Consider the following 14,881-nt stretch of genomic DNA (forward strand, 5'->3'; position numbering starts at 1 on the left):
ATACAGGAATCTGCAATATAAGTGAGTCCTGCTCCTTTCTTTTGTCCTAGGCCCCATGATTTCTGTTGGCTGCCCTGCCAGGCATTACCTTAACAATGAGTCCCGTCTGGCAAGGTTACTACCCCGCACTGACCCCCCAACCAGCCACCACCAATGGGACTATTTAATGCCCTTATATTAGCCCAGGACCGGCACACCAGCAGAAACCTTTCAAACGGCCATACACAGCACTTATTCCCTCACCTGCTGTCTCTGTAAGTCTCACATCATACCTCTTAGATTGTAAGCTCTTCGGGGCAGGGATTTCCTTTCCTATTGTCTGATTTTGCTGCACATATTGTATAATTATAATTCCTGTACTGTATTCTTTGTGAAGCGCTGAGTACACTTTTGGCGCTATATAAATAAAGACATACAATACAATCCCGGGGTCCCTCCTTTCTATGCTCGCTGGCGCAACTCCCACCCGTAGCAGCTTTCTGCAATGACCTGCCCTTGCAGAATCATTCACCTGCGGGGTGTGCGCTGCCGCAGCAGCAGGAACACGCATGCCTGAATCTGCACCCGCTAACCTTACAATGGCCTTAATTAAAGGCCCAGCAGTGACCCTTCCTATTGCTTGCCAGGAAGATGACCCGATTTATTTATCATAGTCTCCTGGCTGCAAAACTGGGCAACACAAGTGTGAAACAGCTACCCCCAATTAGTCACAAAAAAAATCTTATTGCTGTCAATGAGATTTTGTTTTCACTTTTATAAATCTGGGGATTTTTCTGATAGTTTGATAAATAACCTCCCAAGTCCTCCGCTGACAGAATCCCAGCGATTCCTTCATTCACCGCCAACTGTCCGGAGGTTCCCGAAGTCATTCCCTTCCAGTGAGTTCCCCAAACACAGACACACATACCCTTACTTTTGACCTTGTGACTATTGATTGCATATCTGTAAAGCAGTAATTGCCAGCTCCAGTCCTTAACTTCCACCCAACAGATCCGGTTTGAAGGATATCCCTGCTTCAGCAGAGGTGGCTCAATCAAAATGACCGAGCCACTGATTGAGCCACCTGTGCTGAAGCTGGGATATCTTTAAAACCTGACCTGTTGGGGGGTACTTGAGGACTGGAGCTGGGAACCACTACTGTAAGGAATATAACACTATGGACCATATGTATTATGCGGCGCTGAACCATATGAAACTTTGCCATAAGACACTTTCCGTCCTATTGAAGTGAATGAGCTGAAGGGTGTCTTATGGCACCATTATGACAGGTCTGCTTCCTCCACCTGGCTTTATAGAAACACCCACCTTGAAAATCATGCTCTGCTTGCTGCGGTAAGCTGTTTCCTAGTACAATGTTTGATGAATCAACTTCAAACAACTTGCTTTTCCCCATCACCGATGTCACCTCGCGGTCCCCTCCACCTCTGCCAATGCGTAACGTGACGGCGTTGTCATAACGCTCCAAGCTCAGAAGAGTCCACTGGCCATGATCAATCCGCAAAGTTAGCAGCCTCAGAAAGTTCTCCCGGTCTCCAAAATTAAAACGCACTGCAAAATGTCCATCAGCCACCTCCAGAGAAAACAGAGTCAGAGAAGAAGTAACACCTACCATAAGGTATAGTTTTTAAAGGGATTAACGTAAAAACAAAATGAAATCATGCCTGAATGTCTGCAGAGGTCTAAATGGTCCCGGTAATCATTGCATTTACCAGTATGTTTGTAACATCGAAACACAGGCAGAGATACTCCTGGGGATCTCCCAGCCACTTAGACTACAACTCCTTGGTTGCGCTGCAGTCTAAACGACTGAAGTTTCAGGGCATGTTAGACGCACCTGGTGCTGTATTCTACCTATTAACAAGCTAAGGCTGTATTTGAGGCGGACTTGCTGATTTATGGTCATGTAGTTAAGGCAGTGGTTGAATGGGGAAGAAGACTTCCCAGCATATTACATAAGGGCCATTGTCCTGACCTTATATCCCGAACAGATTTAAAAATAGTTGAGATGGATTTTACTACTGGGGATTTGAACGTCGCAGGGGTGTTATGAAGGTTGGGTGCCTAAGCAGGTTCATAAAGAAGAGACTATTAAATGACAGAGGACCTGAAAGATAATGTTCATGTGTCTCACCTCTAGTCTCAGGAAAGAAGTTCTGTCTTTTGATGCTAGGCTGAGCAGAGTGCAAAATGAATCACGTGTACGAGCCATCAATTGTACATGGGTGGTCTGCAGACTAAGAGAAGCTTGGATCTGGTAATGAATCCAGCTGTCCCTTTCAAAGGTCCATTCCTGCAGAACTAATTGGAAGAAAACACCACAATGAAATGATGCAATTCTAATCTCACATAGGATATGTATGATGAGCTCCACACACTCGCGCTGCCCCCTGGCAGGTTCCTCTCCATTGTGCTCTGGACATGTGACCGTGATGGACATGAGAGCAGCAAACAGTTAGTACACAACAAACGCCCACAGTGTGCCACAACCATCACAAGCCAATATACCCAGAATTGGGTGACTAATGCACCACTGACACTGATTCACACCAACACAGCATTATTGGGGATTGTGTTGTGTGCATATACTGTGTGTAGGGATCCTCAAATGAGGATCACAGGGTACCCAAGTTATTAGTGGATAACTAAACTTGTTGTATCACCCGTATACCGTGTCCGTATTCTTCTCGCCGTCTGAGCGTAGGCCACGTGTGGCCCAGTAAGTAGTTAAAAGTAGAAGGGTTACAGGCATAATATGCTTCATGGATTTAACTCAGGATTGAAGTTCAAACCCTATTAAATATTTAAAATACAGTCCCTCGTAGGAAGTTTAAAAATAAAATAAAAAATGTAAGCAATAGCAAATATCATTGAATATTCAATACATTTTTTATTAAGGGCTTATACTGTACCTAACCCAAGAAAGGATTCTGCAGAAATCCCACAAATGCATAGGTCAATGGTGAGTTACTACCCACTTTACAATGGGGGCCATTTGTAACATACCCAGCAAAAAGTGCATTAGATCAATATTTCTCAGAAAAAGAAAACAACTGTATGATTTTATATTAAACTAGCTGTACCCAGCATAACATACGCTGATCTAGCATATGTAACGGGTATTCCACCCCACCCAATCGCATATATATAGTGTGGGTGAGTAGAACATGCAGTGTTACCGGTGTGGTGCGTATACCTGTAGGCTCACAGGAGGGCTGAGCTTCCGCCACTGGGAACCTGGGGCAATTATACTAGGGGTAACCACTTACTCAATAGGTGCAGCGCCTCCACCTGCGATGGCTCCCACCAGAGAGGGAGTGGATCCTCGCAGGACAAACTCAATGATCACATACACAATGGGGTATAATAACTAAGGACTTTACTAACATGTAATACGACACATCACATTCATAATATAACCCGTGTCCCTCTCAGGAGGAGACACTAACCGTGACGTCTCGCAGGACGATTCCCCAACACTAGGTGATCCCACCCAGTGTCCAAAGAACCCCACCCAATGTCCCGCACTCTTGCAGAGAATCAATGGGTGACTGCGCAGTCACTATTAAGCTAAGGGCCCGTTGGTGCACTTAGAACTGTAGATACCTGCCGAGCACTCCAGTGCTCGGATCAGCAACGCTTCACAAAGGGTCAGACGCGTGATGAATCCGTCTGATCCTATCCTGGCGATATTCTCTGTGACCCTCAACGTGGGTCCGAACTCCGTCACTGGAACCGCAGCATCCGCTGAGTCCCTTTCTAACGATACAGCAACGTGACACACCCTGCACTACAGGCCGTCCCTATAGCACAGCATCCTTAAGTGGCTTAAGGGTCACTCTCCTAGGGCCTTCGGGGTTGCCTATCCTATATAGGTAGGTCTTGTACCCACCCTACTCATAATACGGGCCCTGGGCCATGGATCCCCGGACTGGTTACCGCTATGAACCCCCCCCAGTTGCCTCGTACTACGCGCAACGCCGCCCTGGGCTATGGCTCCCCGGATTGGTTACCGCTATGAAACCCCCCCAGTGGCCTCGCCACTCGCAACACGGACCCTGGGCTATGGCTCCCCGGACTGGTTACCGCTATGAACCCCCCAGCTGTCTCGTGCCACTAATTCACAACAGGACCCTGGGCTATGGCTCCCCGGATTGGTTACCGCTATGAAACCCCCCAGCTGTCCCTACCTTCCCTTCTGTTCCCCAGTTGCTAACTAAAGTAAGTGACAGGTTCCCTATCCTGAGGGCTATCCCTGGCAACACTCACACTACTGGGGGACTCAGGGCCATCTTGGGCCAAGGGGGTGCTGGCCTAGTACAGGGAGTCCCTCGCTCCTGTACCCTACCTCCTTCCCTTGACTGCTCCTTCCTCTGACTGACAACGTAGCTGCAAGCCCGCCAAATGTATCCACTTGCTCTCCTGGCAGTCCTGCAGCCCTATTGGCTCCTATGAGGCACCTGGTGCCTGTCTCCCTATGCCTCCTGGGAATTGTAGTCCCAAGGCCCTTACTGTAACATTGGGGCCGCGTGCGCGCCTTCCCTGTGCTTACACTAACCCCTAATGGCCGCCGCAATCTCTCCCTACCTCTCGCGCGACTCTCCTGGCATGCGCGACTATCTCGGGCCGCCGGGGACTCTCTGCGCATGCGCGAACCGGCGCAACATGGCGGCGCCCTGTGCAAGAGCCGCCGGAGATCTCCTGCACTCCGGCGAGCTCCCTCCTCGGCCCCCACCCTCCTGAATGGCCGTCGGGTCTGCCGCTTGCCGCTGGCAGTACCCGACAGCGTCCGTGACCACGGAGGCGCCCGGGGGGGTCGCAGGGGGAAAAAGATGACCTGGCTACACTCTCCCCCTGGTGAAAAACACAACGCCCTCGCTTGGGGAACGACATAACATGGTACAATTTTACACACTGAAAAATGGCATGGCATACCCCGTACACTTAACAGATCGACTGCAACATCCTCAAAACATGGCACATTTTCACACAATGCAAAATTACATGGCATATCACACCCACTATTACCCAAGGCCAGCTGAGTATCAGCTGCTTGCTGAGACCATTTGTGGGGTGCCCCTAACTGATCAGGTGGGGGTACCTCACTTTTGCGTCCGTGAGCCTCTCCCAGAAAATTCTCTTGAAGAGCACACTCTGGGGTGACAGTCACTGGTTCAGTACTACTTCCTCCCCCTGGTGGAAGGAATAGCACAGTGTCTTTCAACCCGGTCTTTACCTGGTCATCCACGCCTTGGAAACAGCAGGCCAGGCGGCCAAGACCTTTCCCACGGTCCACTACTTGGCGGATGGGCCGCTTCTTCTTGGGCGCAAAGGAGGCAACTTCTACCAGCTCCTTTGCCACATAGTCCTTGTCCCTACATACGTGCTCAGCTTCCACTGAGAAGCGAGAACTGGACACTGTCTCTTTACTCAAAGTCTCTGCTTCACCTGGCAGGGGGTAAAGAGTAGACACCTTACCCCTGCGGTGATTCTCGGTGGCCAACAGGTCCTCGGGGACGCTGTCAGTTCCCACCTCGGCTGTCTCGGGACCTGCCTCCTGTACTTCTGGGGCAGTCCACTTGCTGTCCTTAAACTCGGGAGCGTTGGATCCCAGTCCTGGGACCATTTGGGTTGGAGCGCACGGGCTCTCACTCAGATCAGGAACCGTAACTCTGGCCTGTTGCACGGCCACCTCCATCGGAGCCTGTGGGGAGCAAGGGGGTTCCTTACCACTCTGCTGGCTTGCGATGGGTTTCTCTTCTTCTGGAATGATAGGCAGTGGGTACTGGTCCACTCGCACTGTAGGACAGCTATCTTCTAGGGGGGACACCTCCGCCAGGACGCGATGTCGAGTGGAGCCATTCGCCCAGGTGTCCAGACTTAAGAAGCTATCGTGCTCCGCGGTCACCTGGAGGCTCACACCCAACACCCCTGGGGCAGTCAACTCACCCCTGTCGTCGTCAACAGGTACTGATCCCAAGCCTGGGACCGATGGTACCTCTGTAGGCCGGACTGGCCGTGGTAGGGCACACGGGCCCACAGCAGGCTCTGTATGCTGTGATTCCTCTGTCTCCTCTGCTGGTTCGGCATGCTGGGGAACAATAGACTTCAATAACCGCACACCGCAACACTCACAGTATGACCACCATGTCAATGTCTCTCTAGAACAGTTACAAGTGGGGCTAAAACACTGTATGCCCATTTCTCCTTCCACCTCGATGGTCCTGTAGTCGAGGGATAACCGAGACACTTTGGCTCCCTGAGCGTGGGCTTCTTGCAGGCAGGAGCATATGAAGAGAAGAGAATCTACTCCGGGCGCACGCCAGGCCACATACATATTGGGGTGTATGTCCTGACAGTCTATCTCGGTTTCCTGCTCAGAAAGAAAATATTCCATGTCCACGACAATGCCTTCCTCCTCCTCTTCCTCCTGGTGAATAGAAGGGTCTAATGGCTGTTCACTGTGCTCACTCCCCCTGGTGGAATTTAAAGGAGGGGTGTGCTCTATCACTGGATGGCTCTGGCTCTGCACTGAGTCACTCACATTGCGGGGGCGGGGCTCTGGTTTTCCCGCCAGTCCCGGATGGTTTTCTGCAAAATCAGTCTGCGCCGTGGGGGCGGTATCACGTGCACGCATCTCACTTGGAGGAAGTTGCCATGGCGTGGGGTCAGCGTATACTAAAGGGTAACCCTCAGGGGGACACCCGGGCATAAATAACATGGACGGTGACTCGGACGGGCATATATCCCTTGAGGATGACACAACAAAAAGTCGCGATCTCCACGGGGACGTGGAAGCTGGCTCTAAGTCTATAAGAAGAGCGTGCTGCCACCCAGGGATTTTACGCATATGCTCATAGATCTCATCTTCAGATATATTGGCGGGAACGCCTTCTAAGGCCACCACACGGCGGGGACTAAGATTTTTTATCCTCAAGGCCCAGGCGAGGACCTCGTGTCCGGACTTGACAACCATGGTGGAAAAAATTAGGACTTGGACAATTTAGAAAAAAATGGAACAGGGCACCCCAGGTCTCTCTCAGCAGCGCCTCCAAATGTAACGGGTATTCCACCCCACCCAATCGCATATATATAGTGTGGGTGAGTAGAACATGCAGTGTTACCGGTGTGGTGCGTATACCTGTAGGCTCACAGGAGGGCTGAGCTTCCGCCACTGGGAACCTGGGGCAATTATACTAGGGGTAACCACTTACTCAATAGGTGCAGCGCCTCCACCTGCGATGGCTCCCACCAGAGAGGGAGTGGATCCTCGCAGGACAAACTCAATGATCACATACACAATGGGGTATAATAACTAAGGACTTTACTAACATGTAATACGACACATCACATTCATAATATAACCCGTGTCCCTCTCAGGAGGAGACACTAACCGTGACGTCTCGCAGGACGATTCCCCAACACTAGGTGATCCCACCCAGTGTCCAAAGAACCCCACCCAATGTCCCGCACTCTTGCAGAGAATCAATGGGTGACTGCGCAGTCACTATTAAGCTAAGGGCCCGTTGGTGCACTTAGAACTGTAGATACCTGCCGAGCACTCCAGTGCTCGGATCAGCAACGCTTCACAAAGGGTCAGACGCGTGATGAATCCGTCTGATCCTATCCTGGCGATATTCTCTGTGACCCTCAACGTGGGTCCGAACTCCGTCACTGGAACCGCAGCATCCGCTGAGTCCCTTTCTAACGATACAGCAACGTGACACACCCTGCACTACAGGCCGTCCCTATAGCACAGCATCCTTAAGTGGCTTAAGGGTCACTCTCCTAGGGCCTTCGGGGTTGCCTATCCTATATAGGTAGGTCTTGTACCCACCCTACTCATAATACGGGCCCTGGGCCATGGATCCCCGGACTGGTTACCGCTATGAACCCCCCCCAGTTGCCTCGTACTACGCGCAACGCCGCCCTGGGCTATGGCTCCCCGGATTGGTTACCGCTATGAAACCCCCCCAGTGGCCTCGCCACTCGCAACACGGACCCTGGGCTATGGCTCCCCGGACTGGTTACCGCTATGAACCCCCCAGCTGTCTCGTGCCACTAATTCACAACAGGACCCTGGGCTATGGCTCCCCGGATTGGTTACCGCTATGAAACCCCCCAGCTGTCCCTACCTTCCCTTCTGTTCCCCAGTTGCTAACTAAAGTAAGTGACAGGTTCCCTATCCTGAGGGCTATCCCTGGCAACACTCACACTACTGGGGGACTCAGGGCCATCTTGGGCCAAGGGGGTGCTGGCCTAGTACAGGGAGTCCCTCGCTCCTGTACCCTACCTCCTTCCCTTGACTGCTCCTTCCTCTGACTGACAACGTAGCTGCAAGCCCGCCAAATGTATCCACTTGCTCTCCTGGCAGTCCTGCAGCCCTATTGGCTCCTATGAGGCACCTGGTGCCTGTCTCCCTATGCCTCCTGGGAATTGTAGTCCCAAGGCCCTTACTGTAACATTGGGGCCGCGTGCGCGCCTTCCCTGTGCTTACACTAACCCCTAATGGCCGCCGCAATCTCTCCCTACCTCTCGCGCGACTCTCCTGGCATGCGCGACTATCTCGGGCCGCCGGGGACTCTCTGCGCATGCGCGAACCGGCGCAACATGGCGGCGCCCTGTGCAAGAGCCGCCGGAGATCTCCTGCACTCCGGCGAGCTCCCTCCTCGGCCCCCACCCTCCTGAATGGCCGTCGGGTCTGCCGCTTGCCGCTGGCAGTACCCGACAGCGTCCGTGACCACGGAGGCGCCCGGGGGGGTCGCAGGGGGAAAAAGATGACCTGGCTACACATATCTTAAAGGTGATTAATTAAACATGACTCTTTGTTTTCACTCCTCCCTGTAATGCCTTGCTGTCTCTTGTCCACAATTCCCCACCTTAGGCTGCTGCCAGGCTGGGAGCAAGCGTGCTGGCGCTCGAGCGCCTTGACTTCATGCGCTCTGCTTGGCCGTGCGATTCCTGGCCAGCTAGATGCGCGTGTGTGGGGGCGTATCGTGGAGCGTGGCCATGATGTCATGGAGCTGTTCGCCCTCATTGGACGAACCGTTCACGTGACGCATCAGTTAGCAGCAAAATCAAATTTGTCTGTCTCGGCAAGCAGCAAGCTCATAGGCACGGGCGCGCACGTACCCGCACCCTGGACAAAAGCATTCAGAATTATCATTCTGATCGTGCTATGAACGAGCGCACGCGCTCCGCTTCACCCTGGCTGCGGCCTTACTCTCTCCCACATCATGCCCTGCTCCTCTTTGCACTCCCTGCCTTACTATGTCTGCTGCTCTCTGCAGGGTCGGTGCAACCATTAGGCCAACTACGTTACCTCCTAGGGTGGCAGACTTTGGGGGGCGGACAATTTCTAACACTGCAGGGGGATTTCCTCAAGCAGGAAAGAGCTGGGCAGTTTCCTCCATCCTGATTGGCTGCATTACCCAACAGCAACCAATCAGGAGGGGTTATAAGGATAACAAAACGCAAAACCCCAGCAAGCTCTTTTGGGGAACCCCTCTGTCTCTGTCGTCGGAGGTTATAAGGAGCCTGGGGGCAGGGCAAAGCAGAGGAGGAAATGGCGTGGACCAGAGAGAGGTGAGGGTGTGTGTGTCACTGTGTGTTCTGTTCTGATGTGTGTGTGTGTGTTTTCTGTGGCTGTCCTCCGAGTGTGTGTTTGTCAGGAGGAGAGAGAGAATGACAGAGAGGGGGGGAGAGACAAGGACGGAGAAAGAGTGGGGAGAGAATGAAAGAGAGAGAGAGGGGGATAATGACAGAGAGAAAGGGGGAGACTGATAGAGAGGGAGGTGGGAGAATGACACAGAGATGGGGGAGAATGACAGAGAGAGAGATGAGGGAGAATGACAGAGAGAGTGAGAGGGGAGAATGACAGAGGGAGGGGAATGACAGAGACAGAGATGGAGAACAATGAGAGAGAGAGAGAGAGAGAGAGAGAGAGAGAGAGAGAGAGAGAGAGAGAGAGAGAGAGAGAGAGAGAGAGAGAGAGAGAGAGAGAGAGAGAGAGAGAGAGAGAGAGAGAGAGAGAGGGGGGGGAAGAGAGAGAGAGAGAGAGATGGGGGAGAGGGGAAGAGAGAGAGAGATGGGGGAGAATGACAGAGAAAGAGAGGGGAGGAGAATGACAGAGAGAGGGGGGGGCAAGTGAAAGAGAGGGGGATGACAGAGAGAGGGGGAGAGTGACAGAGAGGGGGGAAGAATGAGAGAGGGGGGGAATGACATAGACGGGGGGGAGAATGAGAGAGAAGGGGGGGAATGACAGGGGGAATGACAGAGAAGGGGGGGGAGAATGACAGAGAGGGGGAAGAATGACAGTGGGGGGAGAATTACAGTGCGTGGGTGGGAATGAGAGAGAAGGGGGTGAATGAGAGAGAAGGGGGGAGAATGACAGAGAGAGGGGGAGAATGACAGCGAGGGGGAGAATGACAGCGAGGGGGGGAATGACAGAGAGAAGGGGGAGAATGACAGAGAGGGGGGTGAATGACAGAGAGGGGGGGATGACAGAGAGGGGGGGGAGAATGACAGAGAGGGGGATGGGAGAATAAAAGGTTACATGTGTTTAATGTTACACATTGTTATTATTATTATTATTAAAATGTTATTGTTGTTTAGCAACCCTGTAATTGCTGAACCCATGTAGAGAAACATACCTAAGACTTTTATGCGTTGAGTAGTCAGGATTGTGTATTTAATAACAACCGATGTGTTAATGTTATGCAAACCCACCAATAAAACAATAAGATTCTGGGAGAAAAAATCCGTCAGGCTCAAGGCTCTGTTCTCTTATCTCTTTAACATTGCAAGTCATGGTCTCAAGTATCACCGATATGCAGATGACACCACGCTTTATGTGACTATTACTCTTTGTTCGTCATCTCACTCAGCTGATTTTGAAACTTGCATTGCAAATATAAGAACGTAGATGGATGCCAGTTGACTAAAACAAAACATGCACAAGACACAGGGTATCATCATAAGACATCAAAACCAAACTGATAAACTGAAGTATCTGACAAAACATACAAATCTAATACCACAGCACCCTCCAAGACAGTGAAAAGTTTGTGCGCCACCATTGATAGTAATCTTCAATGGAAGAACAAGTCCTGTCTCTACCACCTCCTCCCCATCATGAGACTTGCGCCTCTCCTTGGAAGAAAGAAGACCTGTACAATGTCACCCATTCCATGGGCACCCCCAGACTTGACTACTGCAATTCACTTATCCTTTCTTCAGTTAGGTACAGGCAGACAATTCAGAATACCGCAGCTGGAACTATCAGAAACCTGCACAGATATGATCCCGTCAGTGGAATTCCGAGAGAAGGTCGCTGGCTACCAATCACACAGCAAACTGAATTCAACGTACTCTCTAAAATCTATACGACCACACATGGCCCAGCACTAACATACATCACGGGAACACATCACTCCATATCTGCCAACAAGACTACTCAGAGCAACCAACAACACGCGGCTCAGTGCTTCTTGATTCAAATCCATCAGGAGTGCAAAAAGAGCATTCTCAGCAGACGGTCCCAGGCTTTGGACCAACCTCAATATAAAGATCAGGAAAGCTTGCACCGTCCAAGTCTTAAAAAAACGCCTTAAGCATTTTGGTACTAACCTCAATTGCTCACCATATTAATCCCCCAATGTGAATCCACTATGAGTAGTCAGCATGCTTAAAAAAAACATTGTTTGATTGTTGCTATTTTCTCCCGTTATTTCCTTGCAAAACAGATTCATCCTTTTTGTATACATCGCATGGAAGGCACCATAGCTGGTACCTTTGTCAGCGAAGGGGTTAAATATGAGGCAATGTAATCCTGTAATCATTTGCTATTTCAATAACCTAACACATACATCGCAGGGCAGTGGCGGAAGAGGTGAAATAAAAGGGATTGGGATTAAAAAATAAAAAAAAGGGACTGAACAGTAATAAAACATTAAATAGATTGGCCCTTCATCAGGCGCAAGTTCTATGCTTCTGTGTACAAAACCCTTTTGGTACTACAGGGGCCAACAATGCATTGCAGAGCAATCCATTGCTAGGCCATCCGACAGCAAAAGGATTAGGGGGCACATTTACTGAGCGATGCTATTCCATCATAAGACACCTCCCAGTGCTAAAAGTCCCATTCGTGTGAAACATGTTTTCTGGTGCCGGAGGGTGTCATTTGGCAAGCAGGTAAAACCTTTTTATTCGGATTGTGTAGGTTCTTTGCCGTCAGTGATTTTTTTTTTAATAGACCAACATGAGATTTTTGTTTCTCTCAACCCTCTTCTCCTGAAGTACTTTATTAAGAAGAGGCATGTGATGTCTCGGGATCTCCACAACTACACAATGGACCACTAAAAGGTAACAGCCTACAACAAACCAAGAACAAGTGTTCGGCTACTAGAGTTGTGCACTTATTTGGTATATTTTGAGGATATTATATTTCTATGTAAACGTAACCCAACTGGTCTAACAGACACAACCTGGGAAACATGGATGGGAGACCTCTGTTATTTCTATGCCTATTAAATCCCTGTACTTTTTTTTAATTAGTATTCTTTATTTGTGAAGCGCCAACATATTCCGCAGTGCAGTACAATGGTATAGAGAGTTATGTATATTACAAAAACATAAACAGTTACATACAAGTGAGGACAAACAGGCACAAACAGATACAGAGAGGTAATGAGGGCCCTGCTCGCGAGAGCTTACGATCTAGAAGGACTGAGGGATAATGTTGAAACAAGAAGGTAAGGTGGCTGCTTATTGCAGGGTAAGGTGTGGCTCAGGTTAGAATATGGCCCAGGCTTAACAGCTGAAGACGTTAAGATTTTTTCGCAGGGGATGTTACATGGGGTGGAGATTGGTCAAGCCACCCTGCTGGTTCATACCTGTGTGACAATTTTCCCCATTATATCCTGGGTGACAGTCACATCTGACAGAGCTCCAGTCACCCATGCAGTTCCCATGGTCGCCACAGGGAGGCCTCTTACACAGCCTATCAGTCACAGCACAGCCTGGGGCACTGTTTAAGGACTCCGCTGGTTGCTCCAAGTCATAGATCTGATAAAGAAACCCAAAAACAGTTTGTACTTGGATACTGTCAACAGAGAGATTATTCTCAATAAATAATAATATGTTACTTTTATGCAGAGTGTCCTGTGTACAGTAGAATAATGCATGTTCGGGGAGTTCTTGCCCTGATACAATGTATTGGCCAGGACATCTGCATCTGAAACCGGGATTTGTGATACCAAGGACCAGTGGAATAAACACTACACTGCTCTTCCTATGTATAAGTTTAAAGCCAGTAAAGTAATAAAGAGTCACAATACGAGTAATAAAGAAAAGTATGTTGAAGTTTCAATGTCTTAATCAAAGACTCCAAAGCATAACGTGCTGTTTTCTGATTAAAACAATTCCCGAAAAATGTTCTATTATGGCACAGTTTCATCATCTGAGAGAGTGACTTAGCGAATGAATGAAGTATATAAAATATGCAACAAGTCTATAAAATACTACGAGAGCAACATACTCAAGTATGTTGTGTGATGTGTGATACTGAGATAAGAATACTTGAAACAATGACAGCACCAAGCATGTTTAGTGTCCATAAACCAATGAAACATCTGACAGAGTAATGCAACCACAGCTCCCTATACATTGCACCTGTTTTTTTTAAGCTATAAGCTATTTATTTACTCTTAGGCCTCGGCCATAGTGGAAGTGGGCGTGTGCATGTGCCTTGGTGCAGCGCACGCTCGCCTGCAGCAGGAGAGATTTCCTGTCCTGCAGGCAGAGGTGACAGAGAGTCGTGTCGGGGGCGTGTCGGGGGGCGGGGGGGTGGGGAGACACGTAGAAAATTCAAAATCTTGTCGCATGGTGCTCCGCTCTCCCCGTCGCACTTGCGCGAGCGAACTATACACAAATACATTGGCATCCTTGTGTTTGTTTTCAGCACTCGTGCCGTCTCCTGCACTATGGACGCAGCCTTAGCCTTACCTTGCTATCAACATATAAACTCCTAATGCAGCCAATAAATCCTTTGAAGAGCATTAGAGGATGGAGGTTGGGTAGCGAATTTCTCACACCGCCCAGTTGCAGCGGCTGGTAAACATCAAGGAACCTAACCAGGTGATCAAAGATAAGAAGATCAAGGTTATGCATGAATCCATACAAAATGACCCCCAAAATGAAAGTGTAAGCTTCATGAAGAAGAGGCTTGTGTTTGAACATTTTAGGAATAGCACTCCATAGACAATCAGCACTACATAGCAAACAAATATTATTAGTAGTATAATTATGAATACTAATTTTCTCACCTCTTGTTCCCTGGTGTCTCCCCTGAAGCTTCACATGCTGATCGATCTGTTAGAGCTCCCCCAGGGCCTTTGATTTCATTCACTGGAGCATTTGAGCAATGGTCAAGCATCATCTTCACTTGCTGAGGCAAACACACAGTATGAAACTTATTAACAACAAGGTTTTTAAAGCTGCAGACCAAGCAATATCCTACATGAGTGTTTTTTTTTGTTTTTTTTTAATAAATCAGTTCTGTACTATGACAAAATACTTGTAGCATTTAAAAAAAATAATCAACTCTAAAGGTCATTTTTTACATATTTAAATGTAACAAGCATTTTTGTTTCTATGGCAACCATTTACAAAGTCACATCCCCTTCCTCTTCTGAAACAGGCTCTGGCACACCCGTTTGAGCCCTGCCCTCTTTCTTGCATTGCACCAATTATATCTAGTGACTGCCTGGTCACATGATCTTCCCCGCAGAACTTTGCATCTTTGGTCCTCTTCTGCTGCCGTTACAGCCATTTAGTGAACCCCTGATCGAAATGGACCGATCGGCAATTTAGCTAATTACTTATC

General features: G+C 49.3%; 1 protein-coding gene across 1 annotated transcript in view; it reads right to left on the reverse strand.

The window, feature by feature from the left end:
- Positions 1-14,881, reverse strand: part of LOC142480740 (neural-cadherin-like) — a 149,530-nt gene that overhangs the window by 22,676 nt on the left and 111,973 nt on the right. Inside the window, exons 25-29 of the mRNA XM_075582702.1 lie at positions 14,322-14,443; positions 14,002-14,125; positions 12,891-13,062; positions 2,132-2,298; positions 1,306-1,570 (exon numbers count right to left, since the gene is read on the reverse strand). Coding sequence (XP_075438817.1) covers positions 1,306-1,570; positions 2,132-2,298; positions 12,891-13,062; positions 14,002-14,125; positions 14,322-14,443 — 850 coding nt within the window. The remainder of the gene's footprint in view (positions 1-1,305; positions 1,571-2,131; positions 2,299-12,890; positions 13,063-14,001; positions 14,126-14,321; positions 14,444-14,881) is intronic.

This window comes from Ascaphus truei, chromosome 2, assembly GCF_040206685.1.
Source record: "Ascaphus truei isolate aAscTru1 chromosome 2, aAscTru1.hap1, whole genome shotgun sequence".
Classification (NCBI taxonomy): Eukaryota; Metazoa; Chordata; class Amphibia; order Anura; family Ascaphidae; genus Ascaphus; species Ascaphus truei.